Genomic DNA, 24919 nt, shown 5'->3' with positions numbered 1-24919 from the left:
TCAATCTGTCTTACGACGTGGTCGTCCATTAGCCCCCGTGATGTTATAGGTGATATTGGGAAGGATTTTACTTTCCTTTTCCTCCCCATGTTGGTAGGGAAGATATTCAGGAAGTTTTCACCAAAGTTTCACAACTAGGCTGAGATAGAAGATAATAAATGGCAGTCTTCTCCGGACTAAGTCGGACAAAGCCGCGCGCCCCTTAGGCAGCGCACGGTGAAGGCAGTGCGCTGAGACGGCTGTGCGCCATCTACTGCTTGAATTATATGCAGTAGACGCCGATTGATGACGCTAGAGCCACGCCTCTTTCCCGGGTCTCGGTCGCTCACCAGGTCTCTCTCCGGGTCTCAGCGTTAGGCAGGGTAAGGTCTTTCCCCGTCGTCTCCTCTCAGCCAGGGGCGTCTCTCTCCACTCCACACAGCTCCCCGACTTTCCCGGGTCTACTGCTTGAATTATATGCAGTAGACGCCGATTGATGATGCTAGAGCCACGCCTCTTTCCCGGGTTTCGGTCGCTCACCTAACGTGCCCCCAGGCACCTCTCCTGGGGGCGCCATACAATATTTAAATTAGGGGTTGCGCTGTCAAGGAGGAGCTAGGGCCGATTGCACGCCCCTAGCACCTCCTTGACAGCAGGCACCTGGGAGAGGTTGGCTGTCTGCGGCTGTCCGCCGGTTAAGAAAATGGACGCTGAATTTATTGGCATCCGTCTTCCTAATCGGCGCACAGCCATGGATTTGGAAAAAGGATGCTGGTTAACTAAACCTGACTGCTGGAACTTAATTATTTTTTAAATCTTTCATTGTACAGAAAAGCAGTATTTTTTTCTTTTCTGTACAACATTTTGGGGATGCTCAGAAATTAACACCTGCTTTGGGCAGACATTAATTTCTGAGTGCATAAATGTGCATATTGGGTGCACTTTTTTTTTGCATTTGTGATGACTAACATAGCCTCATCAACATGCATTTGCATGCGATGAGCACTATTAGTTTCACGGCCTGTTGGATGCTCGTTGTGGAGATGCTAATCCCTTTATAGCATAAGGGGCTGGGGACGCGCCTACACAACCCGCATCCAACTGCTGGTTAAACAGTGCACTTGGCTGAGCGCACTGTATTCTGTCGGCCCCTCAGTTAGAAATTTCCTCCAGGGCAACCTTGTTGGTGGTGTTTGCTCTTGAACCAGATAAAAATTGGACCATAAAGCTGGTTTTTTGTTTTTTTTTTAGTAAAAAGAATATGTTCTTGGGTCATAGAAGAGCTTTATTTGCTGATATTTAAGTCTACTCAGGCAAGCTTAAATTGTCCAAGAAGGAAGCAGAATGTGAACTCAATGGGAAAACATGAAATAAAATTAGTAGATAAGAAATATGTCCTATAGGGGGAGGTGTTTCAAAATGGCTGCCGGAGCGGACAGTGGCTGTGAAGCTCCCAAAACCTGAGACTTATTTCCAGGAAAAATTTTTTATTTCCTTTTAAGATGCCACATATGAAAAAGAAAGCGAGGGTAAGAGGAGTGGATCCTAACCTCCACTCCGGAATCCAATCAATCCCACATCGGAAGCTTCTTTGTGGCTGCTGCACACTCAGCTTCGAGAGAGCAGGTCGCTGAGGGAATGGCAATAGAGCATGAGCTTTCCCCTCTGATCCCGGAAACATCACTGAGCCCCGGCTGTGACCTGATAGGCCGGCTTCACCATGCCACGAAGGCGTTAGACAAGAAAGGATCGCTGTGAACGTGTCCGGGGAAACCTGAGGAGGGGAAGAAGCGGAACGGCAGAGATTAACATCTATGGAGTTTACCACCATGGGGCACAAAGCAGAGACCCAGTCGGATGAGGATGGGAGGATTGGAAAGACTGAGACTCGCTGAGACGCTTGGAACCTTGGGCATTGAAATGGGAGCCGGCGCGGCAAGGGAGAGAGGAGATGAGAAACAAGAAATACCTCTTTTGAATACTGTATTGCAAATGACCTCGGAAATAACTTTGAACACAATTTGGGCTGCACTACAAGCTGTGGAAAAATCAATTGTTGGTCTTACTAGTGTGGTACATGAGGTTAAAAACTAAGTATCACAACATGCTGAAGAACTTAAACAACAGAGATAAAATTGAAGAAATGGAAGAGCATATAAAAGAAGTGGATAAGGTTCAAACTACTATATTACAAGGGGAAAAAATTACCAATAGAAGGCTACAGAACATAGAAAATAGTTTGCAAGCTCATAATTTACGCTTTATGAATTTTCCTGTAATAGATACAATTTCTCCTTTGGAAATGTTTAAATCATATATTTCACAAGTATTAAAAATATCGGAAGATGCGTTTCCAGTAATAACTAAAGCGTATTATCTTCCTTACGCTGAATTGAATCCACAAAATTTAGATGAACCAGTTGTACCTTCAGATTTAACAGCATTTCTTGAATCCTCACAGGATTTAATTATAGCTAGGAGGAGACCATTGCTGGTTTCATTCGCATCTCTTATGGAGAAGAATAACTTCTTCAGACATTTCTTCAGAAATAGACAAGTATTATTTCATGGACATAAAGTTTGGTGCTACCCTGATTTAACAAAAGCGACCCAGGCAGGAGGAAGTTATTCCTTTCAATGAGAGCAGATGATTTGCAAAAGGGAGCACAATTTCAATTGTGCTTCCTGTGTAAATGCTGTATAAAGTTCCAAGGTCAAAATTATGTATATTTTGATCCATCTCAATTGAGATCATTTCTAGACTCTCACACCTAAGGTTCTCCAATTGTTTGTCAGGCATTGATTAAGAATGGGTGTAGTATCCTCTGACACCCTGATTTCCTAATTGATCTATGTATTTCTTTTGTAGTAGGTACGCTCGATTACAGAGGGCCTCTCTTCTCTATTTCCTTTATTTTTCATACAAATGCAGTTTATGATGGTTTTGAAATTGTTGCTAAAACATGCATAACATGTATGTGATATATATTTTCGTCTGCATTGTATAATTTCTATAACAAATGGATGCTTGTATGTAAAATTAAAATCTGATAAATAAAAAAAAAAAAAAGTGTCCTATGAACCTGATCAGATAAATTTTATTTTTTGCAGACCAAGGTTAGTCCCAATAAATGTGGCAGATGCATAAAAGTAAAATTCAGCTATCGTAAACAAAATATTGAAGAATATATAGTTGTTTGAATTAAATTGCTTTTATTTGATTCTTCTCCATATGAGGTCTAATAATATGGGAAAGAGGTCTTTTTATTTTTCTTGATAAAATAATTTTTTTGTATTTGTATTTGTATTTTTCTTGTCCTCCTTTACCATATTTCTGTCAAACTACTGTCTTGGTATGTGTGGAAATGTATTAATCTCCCCCCCCCCCCCCCCCCCAAAAAAAACCAACCCAAAACCTATAGAAAGCAAAATAGTAGAAAAAACTCGCAAAGAAAACTTTTTTTTTTTGCGTGCACACCTAAAAATTTTGACTGGTTCCCAAGTTTTCTAACTATTTTTACACTCTTGTATAAGAATTTGTGTTTACATAGGTATGGCTTCCTTATCTGGATGCTGGGGAGGAGAAAATGGTTTTGCCTAGGACAAGCAGGATGGTAGTCCTCACAGATGGGTGACATCATCAGATGGAGTCCGGCACGGAAAACTTTTGCCAAAGTTTCTAGAAGTTTGACTGGCACACTGAGCATGTCCAGCATGCCACTATCTGCGCGTCCACGTGAGGTCCTCCTTCAGTCTCTTTATTTCCGCGGTGTTAGTTGCCTCACGGTATGGAGCTCTTCTCTTATAGTATTTTCTTTTTTGAATTTCTTACCCAGTTTTTCCGGTGTTTTCAGTGTCTGGAACCCTTCTTCAGTGTGTTAGGTTTATTGGGGTCGATTCCCAGCATGTCGCTCCTCAGTGGTTCCCGGCTGTTGATCACTCGTCGGCTGCTTTTTATTGCATCATCTGGTTTTTGACTGTGCCCCCAGTGCCCACAGAACATGTCAGTTACTGATCCATATGAGGTTTGTATCCTCTGCCCGGGGGCATCACACAACGTCTGTGGGTGTCAGCTGTGCAATCAGATGACACCCCCCCCCCCCCCCCCTAAGGGCGGTCGTGCCCGGCTGGATAAGATGGAAGAACTCTTTGACCCCAAAACATCTGCTCCATCCACTTCGGCATCGGAGGTGTCAACACCTAGGGACTGGGGGGAACTGCTGGACACGCTGTCCCTATCTACGCCCCCTGCAGGTTCATCCAGGGAGAGAAGAACTGGTGATAGGCCATCTCTGGTATTGACGCTTTTGAAGACATTGGGCTGCTCAGCTTTCTCGGCGCTGGGGAAGGACCAGCCTGAGCATCGCGAAAAGTCCCGCAGACACCGTTACTGTTGGTGCATGGCTCTGGAACCTGTGTGGTACCGGCAGCTGCCATGCTGCCACCTAAGCGACCCCGTGATGAAGAAGCCTCATCCTCTGGCAGACCCGGGAGTCCCAGGCGTTCCCCACTGATATTGTTGGACCGCGGAGTTCAGATGATGGTGCTCCAAGCCCTGCGGGGTATCTAACCACCCCTAGCACAGGCCTCTATACCAGTACCGGAGCCTGTGCCATCTCTTTTGGCTCCCCCTGCTAGAGCATTTGGATGTCCTATTCTGTATCCTTCCTATGCAGCTGGTGCCTGGGGGACCTTTGGATCCTCAGCGGCCACTGATGCCCCCCTCTGGCGTGTTTCCCATTATTGGGTTCTCCGTAGAGGATTTACTGCGGCCACCAGCACAGTCAGGCCCATTGGTCCCACAACTGGAGTTCCCTGATCCCGTTCCTGGGCCGCTTGGAGCCTCTGTGCCTTTGCCGCCCTCAGTTCCCAGACTGAGGAGCTTTGACAGAGTCCATCCAAGCAGGCTCAAGGGACCTTAGCAAGGAGGAGGGCCCATATGACTCCTGGGGAGATGATACCTCAAAGTCTTCTTCTGAGGACTTTGGTGATCTCCTATCAGCACCTTCACCACCAGATGAGAGGCAAAGGTCTCCCCCAGAAAATCTTTCCTTTGTGGGTTTTGTCCAGGCCATGCCTGAAACCATCCATTTTGATCTCCTCACAGAGGAGGACGCTCGACATAAGATGCCGGAAGTCCTCCAGTTCGTCTATGCCCTTAAGGAGATAGTGGCTGTTCCAATCCACGATATCTTTAAGGAACTTCTCCTTAGGATTTGGGAACATCCGGTGTCAGTTCCTCTGGTAAACAGGAAGGCAGATGCCATTTATCTAGTCCAGCAGGCTTTGGGATTTGAAAGGTGCCACCTCCCTCACTAATCGGTTAAGGTGGAGTCTGCTCTCCAAGTCAAGCGCTCCTGCACCCATGCTTCTGCCAATCCGGGCTGGGATCTCAGGGCGCTGGATGCCCTAGGTAGAAAGGTGTATCAGGGTGCTATGCTCATCACCCACATCGCCTCCTACCAATTATATATGACCCAATACAACTGGAACCTGTGGAAAACAGGTCCAGGAGCTATTGGAACGCCTGCCGCAGCAGCATCAAGATACACTTTCTGCGGTAATACAGCAGGGTCTGGAGGCAGGAAAACACGAGATGAGGTACACATACAATGTTTTCAAGACAGCAGCGAGAGTAGCTGCAGTGGGCATTGGCACCCGCAGGATGGCCTGGCCTTGTGCCTCGGACCTCCGGCTGGAAGTCCAGGAGAAACTGACTGATGTGCCCTGCATGGAAGAGAATCTCTTCGGGGACAAGGTCAGGGATGCGGTAGCCCAATTGAAGGACCACCATAAGACCCTTCATCAGTTATCGGCTAGCACTTCCAATCCATAAACCTCTGTCAGGAAGTCCTCGCGACAAGGCTCAAGGAAATACTTCTGTCGTCAAAGGAAGTATTACCCTCTGTCCTTGTGAGCTCGCACACCCCATGCTGTTCCATGAGCTGTTCTCGCCAGCAATGGACCCCCAGGCCTCAGCCAGCCCGCCTGCAGAACCCCGCCACAGGTTTTGACTGGGAATGAGGGAGCGTGAGTCAGCTCGCCATACCCCTGGCATCCTGCCCTCCATTTTGCCCACTGCTGGCCCCTAGTTACAGACCAGTGATTTCTCATAATCATCCGCCAGGGGTATCTGCTGAATTTCAGGGGCATCCCTGCAGACTTCCCCCCATGTCCGTCGTGGGGTTTTGTCTGCTCCTCAGGAAATACTTGTGACAGAGCTTTCTGCCCTTCTAATGGCAGGAGTGGTAGAATCAGTTACCTTCTGCCAGCAGAGCCGAGGTTTCTATTTAAGGTATTTCCTGATAACTGGGGGCCTATGCCCCATTTTTTGTCTCAGAGCCTTGAAAAAATTGCTTCAGAGGGAAAAGTTCAAAATGGTCTCTCAGGGCACCCTGATCCTACATCTCAGAAGAGTAGACTGCTCTGCTCTCTCAAACTGAAGGATGCCTGTGCCCACATTGCAATCTTCCCAAGTCACAGGCAGTGTCTTTGCTTTGTGGTAGGAGAAGCTCACTACCAGTATCTAGTACTGCCTTTTGGCCTGGCGTCAACCCCTCGGGTCTTCAGCAAGTGTCTGGGAGTGGTTGGGGTGCACCTCACACATCAGGGGGGTACATGTATTCTCCTACTTGGATGACTGGCTGGTCAAAAGCACCTCCCAGCAGGGAGCGCTGCACTCTTTTTAAGTCTGACCATCCAAGTGCTGCAATCTCTGCCCATCACCTCTGCCCATCACCCCATCTGGACTTCATAGGAGCCAGATTGGACACGATTCAGGCCAAGGAGTTTCTGCCCCGTGATCGGTGCTTGCCCTGTCATCGTTGGTGAGCTTGGTCTGCAGCCGTCAACAGGTTCCTGCTCGTCTGCTGCTTCGTGTCTTGGGCCACATGACTGCGTCTGTCCATGTCACCCCGTTGGCCCACCTCTGCATGCACAGGACGCAGCGGACATTGTGGTCACAATGGCAACAGGTGTCCCAGGTCCTCAAGGCACTTTTTTACATCACGCTACCTCTGCACGTCTCCCTGTCCTGTGGGAGAATCGCTCCAACCTGGAGCAGGGAACCCCTTTCCAGGCTTCCCTGCCTCAGGTAGTACTTACCACCGATGCCTCCCCCAATGGTTGGGGGTCGCATGTGTAGAACCTCCACACGCAGGGTCAGTGGACGGCTCAGGAATCTCTATACCAGATAAACTTCCTGGGGCTTTGGGTGATTCGTTATGCTCTTTGGGCATTTCGAGACTGCTTATCCCACAAGGCAGTCCTGATTTGGACAGACAATCAGGTGGCAATGTGATACATCAAAAAACAGGGAGGCATAAGGTCGTTTCTAGTCTGTCAAGAGTTGGTATAGATTTGGTCCTGGGCTCTGTCATAGAGCTTGCTCCTGAGGGAGATGTACCTAGCTGGAGCAGAGAATGTGGTGACGAACCGTCTGAGTCGTGCATTTCAGCCACACGAGTGGTAGCTCGATCCAGCAGTGGCAGACTGGATCTTCTGCCAGAGTGGAACTCCAGACGTGGATCTCTTTGCCTCCCCCCTACAACTGCAAGGTGAGCACATTCTGCTCCCTGTTCAGGATGGATGGACTTCCAGCATTAGGGTACAGGTTTCCTGTACACGTATCCTCCTCTTCCGCTGGTCATGAAGACTTTCTTGAAGCTCCAGCAAGACCGGGGAACCATGATTCTCGTAGCCCTGTACTGGCCCAGACAGGTCTGCTTCCCGCTCCTTCGGGGCCTGTCGATTAGAGAGCCTATCTGTCTGGGGACTGCACCTGATCTGATAATGCAGGATCAGGGCAGACTGTGCCATCCAAACCTCTGAGCATTGGCCTTGACGGCCTGGATGTTGAGTGCTTAGTCTTGCAGTCCCTGGACCTCTCTGTTGATGTGTCTCAGTTGCTGGTAGCTTCCAGGAAGCCTTCTACCAGGAAGTCTTATTGACTGAAGTGGAGGAGATTCTCCATCTGGTGCAAGGGTCATGGCTTAGATCCGTTCATCTGCCTCACTCCGAAGTTGTTGGACTATTTGTGGCACCTCTGAAGCTGGGCTGAAAACCACCTCAGTCAGGGTCCACCTGAGCGCCGTTGGTACCGTCAGGGTGTTGCTGGCACGCCTTTCTTTGTGCAGCCCATAGCAGGACTTTTTATGTGGGGTCTGCTTCAACTGAAACCCCCTCCTGGCCTCTTGTTGTGTCCTGGGCATGGCTCATGCAAGATCCTTTCAAGCTTACGCGCTCTTGCGATCTGAAGTTCCTCATTTGGAAGGTTCTCTTCCTGGTGGCAGTCACCTCGGCTCGCAGAGTTACATTTGTTACATATCCACCCTACATGAAACTTTTTAAGGATAGGGTGGACCTGCGGGTGCATCCCAAGTTCCTGCCTAAGGTGGTGACTGCTTTTCACCTCAATTAGTCCATTGTTCTACCCACCTGTTTTCCGAGGCCCCATTCACACCAGGGCGAACAGGCTCTACACACATTGAATTGCAAGAGGGCCTTAGCTTTCTATTTAGAATGCACAGCAGGCCATAGGCAATCCACTCAACTCTTCATATCTTTTGACAAGAATAGATTGGGAGTTGTAGTGAGCAAGCAAACTCTGTCTAATTGGCTAGCAGATTCTATCTCCTTCTGCTATGCACAAGCAGGCCTTCAGCTTGGAGGTGGGGTTAAGGCTTACTCTGTGAGGGCTATGGCGGCATCAGTAGCCCACTTGCAAGCGGTTCCCATTGCCGAAATCTGCAGGGCTACGACATGGAGTTCTCTACATACGTTTGTAGCCCACTCCAGCTTGGACAAGGATGGTCGGCAAGACAGTAGCTTCGGCCAATCTGTGCTTCGCAGCCTCTTCCAGGCTTAAACCTAACTCTCCCTACCTAAGGCCCATAGTTTGGGATCAGGCTGCCTCCCTACCTTACCAATAGCACCACAGTTGTTTTTGTGCCCGCTGGCACCCGGTTTGGTGCCAGTTGGTCATACTCATTGCTGGGAGCAGCTTGTAGCTTGGTATTCATAGAAACATAGAAATGACGGCAGAAGAAGACCAAATGGCCCATCCAGTCTGCCCAGCAAGCTTCCCCCACCCTTTCTCTCACACTTATCTGTTTCTCTTAGCTCTTGGTTCTAATTCCCTTCCACCCCCACCATTAATGCAGAGAGCGGTGATGGAGCTGCATCCAAGTGAATTATCTAGCTTGATTAGTTAGAGGTAGTAGGGGCAGTAACCGCCGCAACAAGCAAGCCACACCCACGCTCACCCGCTTTTACCCAGACTATGCTATACAGCCCCTATTGGTTGTTTATCTTCTCCCCTGCCGTTGAAGCAGGGAGCTATGCTGGATATGCGTGAGGTATCAGTTTTTTTCTTCTCCCCTGCCGTTGAAGCAGAGAGCCACGCTGGACATGCATCGAAAGTGAAGTATCAGGCACATTTGGTTTGGGGTAGTAACCGCCGTAACAAGCCAGCTACTCCCCGCTTTGTGAGTGTGAATCCTTTTTTCTTCTCCCCTGCCGTTGAAGTTATGCTGGATATGTGTGAAGTATCAGTTTTTCTTCTCCCCTGCTGTTGAAGCAGAGAACTATGCTGGATATGCATTGAAAGTGAAGTATAAGAATGGAGTGATCAAGCTAGTTGAAAGGCATCAGGAATAGAGGAAGGTGGAGGTAGTAATTTGGTTATTTGGTTTGGGGTAGTAACCGCCGTAACAAGCCAGCTACTCCCGTCTTTGTGAGTGCAAATCCTTTTTTCCACATTTCCTCTTGCTGTTGAAGCTTAGAGTGATGTTGGAGTCACAGTAACCATGTGTATGTTTATTGAATAAGGGTATTGTCTCCAGGCAGTAGCCATCATTCTGGTGAGTCACCTACTCTTCATTGGCGGCCTCTTGACTTTATGGATCCACAGTGTTTATCCCACGCCCCTTTGAAGTCCTTCACAGTTCTGGTCTTCACCACTTCCTCCGGAAGGGCATTCCAGGCATCCACCACCCTCTCCGTGAAGAAATACTTCCTGACATTGGTTCTGAATCTTCCTCCCTGGAGCTTCAAATCGTGACCCCTGGTTCTGCTGATTTTTTTCTTATGGTAAAGGTTTGTCGTTGCCTTTGGATCATTAAAACCTTTCAAGTATCTGAAAGTCTGTATCATATCACCTCTGCTCCTCCTTTCCTCCAGGGTGTACATATTTAGATTCTTCAATCTCTCCTCGTACGTCATGTGATGAAGATTCTCCACCTTCCTGGTCGCCCTTCTCTGTACCGCTTCCATCTTGTCTTTGTCTTTTTGTAGATACGGTCTCCAGAACTGAACACAGTACTCCAGGTGAGGCCTCACCAAGGACCTGTACAAGGGAATAATCACTTCCCTTTTCTTACTCGATATTCCTCTCTCTATGCAGCCCAGCATTCTTCTGGCTTTTGCTATCTCCTTGTCGCATTGTTTCGCAGACTTCATATCATTAGACACTATCACCCCAAGGTCCCTCTCCTGCTCCGTGCACGTCAGCCTTTCCCCCCCCATCGAATACAGTTCATTCGGATTTCCGCTTCCCATATGCATGACTTTGCACTTCTTGGCATTGAATCTCAGCTGCCATATCTTCGACCACTCTTCCAGTTTCCTTAGATCCCGTCTCATTCTCTCCACTCCTTCCGGCGTGTCCACTCTGTTGCAGATCTTAGTGTCATCCGCAAAAAGACAAACCTTACCTTCTATCCCGTCCGCAATGTCGCTCACAAAGATATTGAACAGGACCGGTCCCAACACCGATCCTTGCGGTACACCACTTAAAACCGCTCTCTCTTCAGAGAAGGTTCCGTTTACCATCACACATTGTCTTCTGTCCGTCAACCAATTTGCAATCCAGGTCACCACCTCGGCACTCACTCCCAAGCTTCTCGTTTTATTCACCAGTCTCCTGTGCGGAACCGTATCAAAAGCTTTGCTGAAATCCAAGTATATGACATCGAGCGCTCTTCCTTGATCCAATTCCTTGGTTACCCAGTCAAAAAAGTCAATCAGATTTGTCTGACAGGATCTTCCCCTGGTGAATCCATGTTGCCTCTGGTCCATCAATTCTCCAGACTGTAGATAGTTCACTATTCTCTCTTTCAGCAGAGACTCCATTACTTTTCCCACCACCGAAGTGAGGCTAACCGGCCTGTAGTTGCCAGCCTCCTCCCTGTTCCCACTCTTGTGAAGCGGGACCACCACCGCTCTTCTCCAATCTCTCGGCACCACTCCCGTTTCTAGGGATCTATTGAACAGGTCACACAGCGGACCCGCCAGAACATCTCTGAGCTCCCTCAATATCCTTGGATGAATCCCATCAGGCCCCATGGCTTTGTCCACTTTCAGGTTCTTTAGCTCTTCCCACACATTTTCTACTGTAAAAGGATTTTCATCTATTCCACTTCCCTCCAGTTTCTGTGAGGACTATCATCCTGCTTGTCCTAGGAGAAAGCAGAGTTGCTTACCTGTAACAGATGTCCTCCTAGGACAGCAGGATGTTATACCTCAGGAAACCCGCCTGCCCCCTCATGGAGTTCGGTTCTCATGCGTTTTGATGTTTTATTTTTTCGCTTGTGAATTCTATGTTATGAGACTGAAGGGGGACCCTGTGTGGATGCACTGATAGTGGCATGCTCAGGGTGCCGGTAAAAGCTCTAGAAACTTTGACAAAAGTTTTTCGTGCCAGGCTCTATCTGATAATGTCACCCATCTGTGAGGACTAACATCCTGCTGTCCTAGGAGAACACCTGTTACAGGTAAGCAACTCTGTTTTCTTTGGGCCTGGGAGGCAGCAGCAGCAGTGCCGTAGGAAGGAGAGAACACTCTGCAGTATTGGTGGGTAGTAGACAAGGGTAGAAAGTTTGTGGAGGTGAAGAGAGGAGGATGATATGAGTGAGAGGGTGGTGTAGGAAGAACTGGAGTGTGTGTGTGTGTATTCACACATGAAGTGGAGTCAAAAAAGGCGAATTTAAGTAAAGCATCAAACTGGTTTTAATTCACCTATGTATTGACTCCCCCATTGTTTATGTATATACAAGCCGTTAAGCCCGTTAAAACAGGCTACATTAAATTTTTTTTTCAGTCCATTTTCGAACACAGCACCCTTCTACACTTTTTCTCCCTCACTCCCCCTTCCCCTCGTTCACTCACCCCCTTCCCTCCACTCAGTCTTACTCACCCTCTGTCTCCCACTGCCTCCCTCCCCTCACTCTCACCTCCCACCCCTTCCCTCAGTCACTTCCCACCCTCCCTCAATCCCATCCCCTCTCCCTCAGCCCTCCTCCACTCCCTTTTTCTCTGCTCCACAACTTCTTACCCTTCCACTTACTCACATCCCTCTGTCTCTCACCTCCCCACCCACCCACTCTCTCCTTCCTCGCTACTGGCCGCCGCTCGACGCCGCCGCTCGCCGCCACCAGACGCCGCCATGTTGATATCCAACTGATGCTCGCTGAGACCGACATGCTTGCCCTGTCATTAATTTGTTGGTTAATATGTGGAATTCTATGCCAAACTGCTTGATGTTACCCTTGGATTTTCTTCTTTTGTCTGCATCTTATGTGTGTTGCTAGAATTGCTTTCAGTAGATTGTTTTTCTCTTGCGAAAATAATTTCATTTTGATTTCTTTTCTACAGATTAAGGGAAGTTTCAGAGAAGCTGAACAAATACAACTTAAACAGGTAAATAAAAAGAAAAGAAAAAGAGCTACATTTTCAAGTAACAAAGTTTTAAGGGTGGTAACATTTTGGGTGGAGAGGGACAGATATACAACTGTGTGAATTGAATACTTAAATTATTGTGGGGTGGGTGGGGGGAGACACACAGTCCGTTCCAGTCGGTCACGCTCCATGCTGTCAAGTGGGAGAAGTGGGTGGTGATCTCAGCTATTCTTCATGTTCCTTGAGTCAGGTATTGTTGATGGTTCCCTTTCTGATCCCTTGCTCTTGTAAGGCTCCCTGAGCAGTTTACAGGCCCAGCTGGTGGAGTAAGGGCAAATAATAGTTTAGAACCTTGAAATCCACAAGATGATGGAGAAAAAAATGTTCTCTCATGGACAAAGAGGATGATCAACCACACAAGTGAGAGTGGGTGGTGGTGTCTGTCAGCACTACTAGAGTGATTTCACAACTGTTTGGAATAGCCTCGAAGGCTTTTCTGGTGATGAGGGCCTCAGTCTTTTTTTTTTTTTATTTGTGGAGACACGACGTGTTTCAGAGCACTACTGCTGACTGTTAACTTAATGATTTTTCTGTGAATTTTGAGTTTTTTTTCAGATTGTGTGGACCTTCCCCCCCCCCCCCCCCCCATTTTCCATCCCACTTAGTTCTTATTAGTTGGGTTTTGACTACACTTATTAACTTTTCATTCTTTTAATTGAAAATCGATTCTTAGCGTGTTTTTTTTTTTTTTTTAACCTAGGAGTACTACTTGTGGCCATGATTGGCATTTTTTTGCTATTGCAGAGTTTTGTTTTGTCTATTTTTTATTTTATGGCTAAAACTCTGAAGATAAAGTCAAAGAATCAGTGATCAAATGAAGCCCCATTTCTCTGTGCATTAGACACTTTTTTTGTGGTCACTTTTGAGACCCCTATGGCTCATGGAAATTTCAAAGTAGACCAATGCGGAAACACATTTTTCCATCAAAAAGACATTTTTCTCAGTCCACTTGCCCTGGAAATGGAGACTAGATTCATGCCCTCATGATTGGAGAAACATATAGAATATGATGGCAAATAAAGACCATATGGTCCATCCTGTTTGCTTGAGTTTTATAGTTCCTTCCTTTCCTTTAAGAAACCCAAAATCCATACAACATTCCGGTTAAAACCAGGAAGGAGTTTTGGCTTAATCCTTAATGCATAGCTAATACTCAGTATTTGTTCAGAAGCCTTTCGGGGGAGGCTGAGGTTTAATGCAAACCACGGACCCCTTATAACCTCCAACAGATGAATCCTCCGAATCGTGAAAGAAGGCTGCTTTTTGTTTTTCAAGAGATCAAGATCTTTGCTGCACTAGGAACTTCAGTTTGAGCTCTCCCCCCTTTGCAGATCAGTGTGGTCAAACCTGTCCCACCACAGGCAAAAGGGCAGGGATACTATTCAAACTGCATTTCAGTCCACCTGCTAGGTCTGGTATTTTGATAACATCCTAAGGAAATTTGAATATAGTTGTTGTTGGCTGCTTTTTTGTGATTATTTTTTATTTGTATTCATGATGTTAGAATATTGATTTTGTTGGAGTTTTATTTTTATGTATGTTCCAATATTAAATTGCTTTGAGTTTGGCCTAGGTGGTAAATATATTTAAAGTAAATAAGACTGGAGGATTTTCCCCATCCTCGACCTAATGACTGAACACATTTCTAGTAAAATAAAAAGTTCAATGATTTCCATGGACACTGTTATTCCCATTCTAAGCAAGGGACACTGACTATGCAGTCTGGATCTCATGCATATACCCACAGTCCTTCCACAGGAAGAAGTGAGGAGACATCGCATTCAGTATTATGTATTGCGTTTTGGCCCTGCTTTAGCTCTACTTGTTTTTATTAAATGTCTTACAGTCATTGCAGCATATCTATGCAGACATGAGTGTGTATTTCCTTATCTGGACAATTGACTGGTCAAGAGTACATCTCGGGTAGGGGCAAAAGAATCCATGCGTGATGTCATCCAGATGCTGGAGTCATAAAATTTGTCCTTTTGTCTGGGGACTAACCACAATGTCCAGGGATGTCCCCTCTGGTTGACTTATCCCTAGTGGATGGTATCCCAGGCTTGACTTCATTGAAAAGCACTTCACTTATCATAAGTCCAGCCCACTGGCATTGAGGGAAATAGGAGGTGCAGCAAATTGAAGGGGCATCAATCCCTCTTAACATCAAGCACCTGATGGGGACCATTGCCTGACTGGGCCCTCCCAAAGACAGTTGCAGAGCTCTGATAAAGATGCATCAGATGAATGCCAAGAAGCATTAGCAATAGTCTCCATTGATGCACAGAGATTCTGGCAGCAGCCTTGAATCCTCTGAATTGTTCCTTTGGGAGGAGAGTTTATTCTCCATGCATTCCCAGGAGTTGTGATGGCTTCCAAGGGTCCAGGTGTCAGCCATTGATAACATCTCTGTTGTCCCAGGAAGATGTGGCCTCCCCTCCTGCCTCCCAGGCTGTGTTGCCATCTCTGATTTTTGAGGAGGAGCTGGATCGTAAGATGCAGAACATCCGTCCATCAGCAAGAGGATGTTGCAGCCCCTGCTGGAATCCATGTTGACATCTGGTAGAAAGACCCTGTGCTTGTCCCTAAAAGATAAGACATTAAGAGCCACTACACTCAGACCTCTTTATTTAAACAATTATTTCTTGATTGCACCTTCCCACTATTAAGGTGGTTTACAAAATAAGAACATACATAAAATTAGGACATAAACATAGCAAACTGAAAAAATAACTGCCCAGACCATTTGGTCAATTAAAATTAAGCAACACATTTTGCTATAGTTATTTACTGGTTGTCAGAGTATCCAGGAAAGACTTGCTCTGGTGATAAAGTGAAGGATGTGGTGGCTCAGATTAAAGACTATTGTATGCTGCTTCAGATCCTCTCCACTGCCACTCCAGACCCGCCTTCATCAACTAGGAAGTATTTCTATCAGCTGAGTAGACATTTTTTTCTGCGCCCCCCCCCCCCCCCCCCCCCTTGGTTTCATCAGCAACAGGCTCCTTATGCTTGTCCTGGGATGGGTTTTTGACTTCATTGGGGAGAGCATAGTCTGGATTACAGTATCCATGCCAGAGGACCTTCCTGTCAGAGGGAAGGCTAAGGTTTTACGTAAACCATTGGCTCAGATTAACTTTAGACACTTGGGTCATCCAGTATAGTTTGAAGAGGAGACAGATTGCATCTATTGGATGTCCCACCAAGTCACTAACCAAAACCTGCTTTAGTAGTATCTCAGCAATGTGAATTGCTGCAAAAGCTGCTTACTTCCCTCTTAGAAGGCAATGCGATTGAGCCCATTCCACCGGGGGAAAGAGGGCCTGGATTTTCTCCAACTACTGAATAGTAACAGGGGGACTCTGTCTCATTCTGGACCTATGGGCATTGAACAAGTACCTGATGAAGGAAAAGTTCAAAATGGTATCCCTAAGCACTCTGATTCATTTTATGAAAAATTTGGATATGCTGTCCACATCTGAAGGATGCTTACACCCACACAGATATCTTCAGGTCACAGAAAGTTTCTTAAAGTTTGAGTAGGAAAACAAAACCTCCAAAAGTGTGTCTTGCCCTTTAGCCTGGTGTCAGCACCCCGTGTATTCACAAAATGTCTTGTGGCACGTTTAGATTTTGAGCTGCATGTGGACAGTTGACTGGACAAGAGCATTTCTCAAGATGGCGTACAGAATTAATGAGCAAAACTATCCGGGTGTTGGAGTTGCTAGGGTTTTTCAAAAATAGAAACACTCATTTTCTTTTTTGGTTTTTATTTTTTTCCCTGGGAATTTATCATGGTTTGCTTTATTTTGACAAGAACAAAAACACAGGATAAAATCAGTGGAAATAATGGTCGTCATTTTTCCAGGAGAATACCGGAATTTATTTTGGTGGACAGAATATTTCCACTATTCCATTACCTTCTAACCTGCTTATATAACCTCCTCTCAAATGATTCTTCAGGTGATCCTGATCCCTTTACAGCTCTCCCTAGTATTTCTTCTTTTTCTCCCACTCTCCATCTGCTCTTTCATGGTCTCTCTCCTTTCCAAAAATCTTGTTCTCCCCCTTTCTCTCACCCCTCACAGAATCCCCCTCTCTCTTCTCCTCACAAAATCTCCCTTCCCCCCCTAACATTTTTCATTCTTACCAGCTGTGGTGACTCCAGGCTCCTCCCTCTGTTTTCAACAGCATGCTTATGTTTCCATGCTTTGCAATGCAGGCCTAAACTACACTTCTGAGTCTGCAGTGAGCCAGAGAAGCAGGGGATCCTGCCAGAAACTACTACTGGTGGGGGGACGACTGCTCATCTGTGCTTGAATGAAGCCAGGCTCTGTCCGATGCTTCAATTCCAGCCCTTTCCTAAACTAAACAGTGGCCCAGGGCCTCCTCCCAATGGCAGCCACCTCTCCTACAGGAGCCGAGAGGAAATGTGCAGCTTCAGTACTGTGTGATCTTATCTCCATGTGCCAGGGAAGCTTTTACCTAAGCAATGGCTTCCCAGGTGCGTGGAGCTAAGGTCATTAGGGATCTTCAGCTTGGAGAAGATACAGCTGAGAAGATAGAGCTCTATACAATCATGTGTGGAGTATGTAGGGAATGGTTATTTACCTTTTCCGGTAGGACCAGCAGACATACCTTGAAGCTAATAAGTAGCACATATAAACCAAATTGGAGAAAGCATTTTTTCACTGAGTACATAATTACACTTGTGAAATTTGTTGCCAGAGGATGTGGTGAAAGTAATTAGCATATCTATATTTAAAAAGTGTTTAGACAAGTTCCTGGGAAAAAGTCTATAAACCACTATTAGTCATGTAGACATGGGATCTGTTCTTTGGGATCCTATCAGGTACTTGTGACCTGGATTGGCCACTGTTGAAGACAGGATGCTGGGATAGATGGAGCTTTGATCTGATCCAGTATGTCATTTCTTTTGTTCTTTTGTTCAGATAGATTGTGGAATTCCTCAGCTCTCATTACTGAGGATGGGGGCTGTTGTGCCATCCAAACATCAGGTCCCTGGCTCTCGCAGTCTGGATGCTGAGAATGTAGCTGCAACACCTGGATCTTCCTGAGGGAGTGTCTTATATTCTGGCTTTTAGGAATGATTCCATGAGAAAATCCTACGGTTTTTAAGTGGAGGAAGTTTGCCTTCTGATGCGAGGGAAGGCCCTAGATCAGAGGTTCCCAAACCTGTCCTGGAGGACTGCCAACCAGTCAGGTTTTCAGGATATCCACGGTGAATATGCATGATAAAATGTGCATGCTATGGAGGCAGTGCCTGCAAATTTACCTTATATTCATTATGGATATCCTGAAAACCTGATTGACTGGGAGTCCTCCAGAACAGGTTTGGGAATCGCTGCCCTAAATACTTTTTCCTGCTGCACACAAAAATTGCTTGGTTGCTGTCTACATCAGTGATTCTCAACCTTTTTTTGGCCGGGACACACCTGACAGATGGTTCTCACATGTGTGACACACTGAACATGTGATAGTTTCAGGGCTAAATGTAAACATACACTCTGCATTCTCAGGAACCCCCTTGACACCCAACAGTGGGTGCAGAGCAGAACTAGGGCATTACCCATACAACTCACCATACAAAAAAGATATTCTGGTTCTGATGACATCTCAATAAAAGTAAAACAAACTCCCTTTTCTACCAGGCACAATAGCCTTCCTTATGAAAAGACAGCAATTTACCACTAATGCATATCCTATTGAGAAAACACAACAAAGATTGATACAAATACCTCACCTCGGTCACACACACAGAACTGACCTTCAGAAGTACAGAAAGCCCACAAATTATAAATATGGAGACAAACTGGAATGGAAAACCAAAAAAGCCACTCTATATGCAGTGCAAACCTGGAGAAAAATAGCACCTAACATAGTCCCAGGATCTGCAATAATGCACACAAACTAACCCGCACGGAGTTACACCTGTCTTGGGGAACACACACAAACAGTAGCAACCCTAACAATGAAAAGGCAACATTACAAATATTAAAGCAGGCCCTAAACACTAATACACCTCCTATTAGGAAAACAGAACAAGCCAAGCTACAATAGATCCCCACACAGAAACAATTGTAAAGCTATATTAATAAATGTTAGAAAACAGCTGATGAACAGAATAACATCCAACAATAACATCTCATAAAAATTATTAAAAATTGTCCAAATATCAATAAAATATTTCAAAACAGCAAACACATCACATTACCCAATAATTAAAATGATAATCAAGAAAAAATAAACTTAAAAAGCCACCTTTACTTACCCTCTCCAGCAACTCCTCCTACTCCTTTCCCTTGCAGGCCAATAGCACACACCAGAAGCAGCAGTGGCTGCTGAAGCTCTGTCCTCATGGTCCTCTTCCTTAGGGCCCACAACCAGTCATTCAGTCTCTGTCTCACACAGACACCAGTCACCTCCCTGACCAGCCTCTGTCTCAATCACACAATGCTTTCTCACTTACATGCTTTCAATCACACACAAATGCTTTCGCTTCCATTCTATCACTCATTCAAGCTCCCACTCACAAACACACACAAGCACGTTTCCTCTCTCATGTGGAGCCTTTTCTCATTCTTCAGAGCAATAAGCCTGGCCTCTGGCAGTGGCACGAGGCGTCCCTCTGCTCTTCAGCCGTCGCCAGCCTGGCCTCTGGCGGCGGCACATGGGGGCCCTCCGCTCTTTAGCTGCTGCTGACACGGCGTCACTCTGCAACCAACTGCGTTGCCCACCGGGAGATGACTGATCCCCCCGATAGGCTAATCCGCCCCTGGGGGAAAGGGAAGCACAACTGGGGCAGTGGGACCCCGGGAGCCATGACACACCTGCTGGTGCTTGGTGACACACAGGTTGAGTATCGCTGCTCTACATCTTTCCGAGTCAGGTCTTAAGACTGATTCCGTTATTTTTCATCTTAGTGCAATTGGCACTTACTATTACCATGTAGAAGGCAAGCACATCTCTGTATAGCCTTTGGTTGTCAGTTACATGTGGGGTGTGCTTCACTTGAAACCTCCCATCAGGCTTCTCAGCTTGTCATGGGACCTCAGTGAGGTAGTGACCCAGTTGATGAAAGCTCTCTTTGAGCCAATAGACTCCTATGAGCTGAAGTACCTGTCCTGAAAGTCATATTTTTAGTGATGGTTACTTTGAAACAGTGGTGAGCTCCGGGCCTTAGTGACTTATCCTCCTTATTTCACAATAGGATGGTTATGTGCACACCTTCTAAGTTCCTGCCTAAGGTAGTGTTGGACTTTCACCTTAACCAGTTAACTGTCCTTCCTTCATTCTTTCCCAGGCCACATATTGCATAGTTTGGACAGCAAGAGGGCCTTGGCCTTCTATCTGAAGTGGACTGAAGCACTTTGAAAGTTCACCCAGCATTTTGTTTAATTTTACACCAACAAGTCTGGAATTGCTATTGCCAAGCACAGCCTTTTTAATACAGGCCTGAATCAGGTGGGATATTTTAAAGCTCACAGTGTCTGAACCATGGCAACATCTGTAGCTCTGACCCAAGATCGGCCTTCATGGAGGAGATCTGCAAGGTTGTGATGTGGAGTTTTCGCCACACATTCACATCATCTATTGCTTGGACTAGGACTTCCTACATGACAATAGATTTGGCCAGTCTGTTGTGAGAAGTCTCTTTAGTGTAGAATCTAACTCCCCCCCCCCCCCCCCCCCGGCCCATTATTTTAGTTCCAGGCTGATTGTAAAAAGAAAATTTCAAAAAAAACCTCAGAAAATTGCTTCTTTGGCAATAGGCCATTTTACACATTGGTACTATTCTTAGTATTTACCCCTCCCCCGCTTTTTATTTTCAATCTGGGCAGACTGTAGCTAGGGATTCCCCTTGTGTTAGGACTGCCATCCTGCTTGTCATCAGAGAAAGCACTATTGCTTCCCTTTAACCAGATGTTCTCTTGAGGACAGCAGAATGTCTAGCCTCTCAAAATCCATCTACCTTCCCAGATTATAGTTTGAAGGGGCCCTGCGTGGTGGTATAGTATGCTACACATGCCTAGTCGAGCATGCTTAACATTTCTAGTAGCTCTGAAGTTATACTTCAGTGCTGGCTCCTTCTTATAATGTCATCCATGATGTCCTTCCTTGGAGATCACCTGTTTCAGATAAGCAACTCTTATAATGAGACAAGTCCACTGGAACAGAAAGTCCCAGTGGAGGCAAGTCACTGAGGGTCTTTAGTTTGTTTCATGGCTAAACTCAAATTCTCTGTCTTGGTGACTGACTGATACTATAGTTACCAAAGGCTTACCTTTTCAAGTTCCTTCTCATCAAATTGTTCTGATCACAGATGTTTCTTGAAAAGGAGAGTTCACATTTATGTAGGGCTTTTCTCTTCAAAGGTCTTGGTCCATTCCTGTAATTACAGGCAATCCTGAATGCTCTAAGAGTTTTTGGAGGTCAGGTGCCCAACAAAATTGTCCTTGTTCAGACAATTGGGTTGAAATGTTCTAACTGAACAGGCAGGAAAAAATCACTCCTGTGCTAGGATTTCTCAGGATTACCTTGAGAGCAGCCTACCTGGCAGGCAAGGAATTCGCTGGCAGACAGATCCTGGACCCCCCAAATAGTTCTTGGATGAAGAGGTAGTAAACATTTTCTTGAGTGGGGAAAACCCAAGATCCATCATCGCTCAGGAAAGACTGATGGGTAGACTAGCCTCAGATGTCTTCTCCCTTCACTGGGGGCCAGTCCTACTGAATGATTATCTTCTGATATACCTAGTTGCAAAAGCTTTGTTAAAACTTTGAAAAGATCAAGGGAACATGATACTAGTAGCTTCCTTTTCAGTGAGGCAGGTCTGTTTTCTGCTCCTTCAGGAGTTACCAGTCATGAAACCAATCCAGTTGAATAATTCTCTATCACTAATCATGTATAACCAGGGAACACTGTATTATTCCAACATCCAGTCCCTTGTCATTACTGCCCGAATGTTGAGGTGGCTTAATTTGTTCCCTTGATTTCTCCATATAGATATCTCAGATCCTTCTGGCTTCCAGAAAGGAGTCTACAAGAATATTGTATGGGTTGAAATAGAAGTGATTTCCCATCTGATACGAGCAGATCCTTAGATCCCTTCTCTTGTCCCCTATAAAAACTGCTTGAATATCTATCTTCTATTTTTCAGAGCCTGATTTATAAACCATTTGTGTTACGGTGTTCCTTAGTGCAATTGGCACTTACCACACCACCATGTGGAAGTGAATCCCATTTCTCTATAGTTATTAGTCAATCAGGTTTGTGTGGCTTGCTTTAGTTGAAATCTTCCATCAAGCCTCCTACTGTGTCTTGGGATCTCAGCAGTTTTTTGTTTTGTTTTTTAAACATTTCTTTTCTTACCTTGTTGATGAAAGATTTTTTTGAATCTGTCTTCCTGGGGTTGAAATACCTGACCTGGAAATATTTTTGTCTATGATCTCTTCAGCATGTAGAGTTAGTGAGCTCCAGGCTATAGTGACTTATCCACCTTATGCTTAGTTTAATCATCAAAGAGTGGTGATGCACACCCAACCCAAGTTCCTGCTCAAAGTGTTGTCAGACTTCCACCTTAAGCAATCAATCATCTTGCCAACAGTTTACATAAGACCACATGTTCACAAAGACAAACAAGCCCTATTCAATCTTGATTGCAAGAAAGCAGGTGCCTGCTCCTTGATTTGGACCAAAATCCATAAAAGGTCCACCTAACATTTTTCCTTTGACCCCCAGGATCCCTATGACCAAACAAACTGTCTAATAGGATAGCAAATTGGAGTTCTCTTGTTATATCCATGCAGGTCTGAATCTAGAAGAACATGCTAAGGCTCTTAATGTTAGGTCACCAATGCAACTATGACTTTATCTTAGATTGGCCTCACTAGAGGAGATTTGCAAAGCTGTCCACACATTCACATCTCATTACTGTTTAGACCAGGGGTCTCCAAGATTTCAAGGGAAGGGCCACACAGAATATTTCAAATATTAGGGGAGGAGGGTCTCCTCCCTATATTTTTTTTTGGGGGGGGGGGGGGAGAGGAGATATCTGGCTCTCTGGATAATTTGAAATGCTGAGAAGGGAAGGAGACAGGATTTCCAGGCATGTGGCAGAGTGCTGGTAATATTTCTAGATTTCTCTGTCTTTTCTTTCATCGCTCCCCCTTCGAGATAGGTAGATGTAAGTGTATGTGTGGTGCATGCTTTTCCCACCCCTCTTACTTGTTCACTCTTCTCCCTTTATTTCCCTCTTACCCCCTTTCCCCTTCATTCCCTCCCTTCACACTCATTCCACTCCCCAATTTTCCTTCTCATTCACTCCCCACCTCTCCCCTTCTTTCCCTTCCTTCCCTTTTTCCACTTTTTCATTCACTCCCTCTCTCTCCCATCCTTCAGTGGCCAATTTTCTATACCTGGTAGGTCATGCCAGCTTATCTCCCACTGGCAGGGCCTGGCCTCTCCATCAGTTGCAACCTTCAGCTTGTCTTCTCCTACTGCAGGACCTGGCCTTTCTGCCAGCGGCAGTCTTTGCCAGTGGGCCCGACTAAGTATTTCCTTGCTGGCAGGAAATTTCTGCCACCGCCGCTGTCATGTGATTTAAAAAAAAAAAAAAAAAAAAGTTCTTTGCAAGCTAGATCTACCACACAAAGCAAAATCATAACTGGCCACTAGCTCGGCAGGCCGTAGTTTGGGGACCCCTGGTTTAAACACTGACTCATGAGGTGAAGGTTTGGTCTCTCTGTTCTCCTAGGACAACCAGGATGATAGTCCTCACATGTGGGTGACATCTGATGGAGCCCGGCACGGAAAACTTCCGTCAAAGTTTCTAGAAGCTTTGACCAGAACACTGAGCATGCCACTATCCGTGCAACTACGCGAGGTCCCTCTTCAGTCTCTTTTTCAGCGGTGCAGTTGCCTTACAGTTCATGGAGTTCTGCTCTTTTCTTGTTGTCTTGCAAGAAAATTCTTTTTTTTTTTTTTTCCCGTTCAATCGTAGGGTCCCCCTTCGCGGTCGGTGCCACCTCGGCTTGGTAGGTTAAAACCTTTTTTCCTGCTTTTTGCGGTCTATTCCCAGCTTTCACCCCCTGCCTGGCGGTCACCGGACAGGGGGTGAAAGCTGGGAATCCTGGGGGCCTCTGACATCCGAGAGTGTTAGCTCTGTGACCAGATGACCCCCTAAGGGCCGCTGTACAAGCCTTGGTTCTAAAAAGTCCGCTCCATCCACACCCACGTTGGAGTCATCGACGCTTCCTCTAACCACTCCTCTTTCCACTTTGTCAAAGGATCGCGGAAACTGTGACCGGTTTCCAGGACATCAGGATCCTCTGCCGCCTCAGCACTGGGGAAAGACCAGGCCGAGCACTGTGGGAGGTCCTGCAAGCATCGACACTGGTTGCTGGACGTCGATGTGCTGCTCCGGTTTCAGTGTGGTACTGGTGGTCACCGTAGCGCTACCGAAGAGGCCCCATACTCTGACGTACGTGGGAGTCACAGGCGTTCCCCCCACAGATATCTGTGTCGGGGACCGTGCCGCCTCTGAGGACCAGTGATGAGCCGGTGACGCCTTGTCCCCCTCCCTCAGTCCTGGCTTCACTGGACTTTCAGGAGGAGTTGGACCACAGGGTGCAGACTGCAGTGCTCAGAGCTCTTTGGAATGTTAAGCTGCCTGTGCCACTGGTCCTCATGCCAGTGCCGGAGCCTCTGCCGTCTATTTTAGCACTTCTGCTGGAGTATTTGAACATCGTTAGGCACCCTACCAACGCAACTGGCGTCCGCGGGACCTTCGGTTCCCCAGCAGCCACCGCTGCCCCTCTCAAGAGTGATTCCTATCATTGGATCCTCCGAAGAGGAAGATGCGACCGGTGCCGCGTTCCCGAGCCATTACCAGGCCCTCCGTCCTCCCGTGGCCTTCGGTCCCCTGATGCCGGGGGAACCGTCGATTCCCGCGGTGCCTTCGAAGCCATCGGAGCCCAGGGCTGGGATCCCTCTCAGGCTTTACCCAAGCTATGCTGGCCTGAGTGAGGAGGAAGGCCCTTATGACCCTTGGGAGGATGATTCCTTATAATCTTCGTCCAAGTATTCGGACGACCCCCTCTCTGAGCCTTCCCCACTGGAGGAAAGGCATCTGTCCCCCCCAAGGATCTTTTCTTCATGGGGTTTGTCAGGGCCATGGCCGAGGCTG

General features: G+C 46.4%; 1 protein-coding gene across 1 annotated transcript in view; it reads left to right on the top strand.

Annotated features, from left to right (window-relative positions):
- The window catches only part of UBR5 (ubiquitin protein ligase E3 component n-recognin 5), a 672040-nt gene that overhangs the window by 32567 nt on the left and 614554 nt on the right, over positions 1-24919 (top strand). Inside the window, 1 exon segment of the mRNA XM_029591836.1 lies at positions 12631-12675. Coding sequence (XP_029447696.1) covers positions 12631-12675 — 45 coding nt within the window.

Source organism: Rhinatrema bivittatum, chromosome 2, assembly GCF_901001135.1.
Source record: "Rhinatrema bivittatum chromosome 2, aRhiBiv1.1, whole genome shotgun sequence".
NCBI lineage: Eukaryota > Metazoa > Chordata > Amphibia > Gymnophiona > Rhinatrematidae > Rhinatrema > Rhinatrema bivittatum.
The sequence above is the reverse complement of the archived record's forward strand: the minus strand, read 5'-3'. Positions and strand labels throughout refer to the sequence as shown.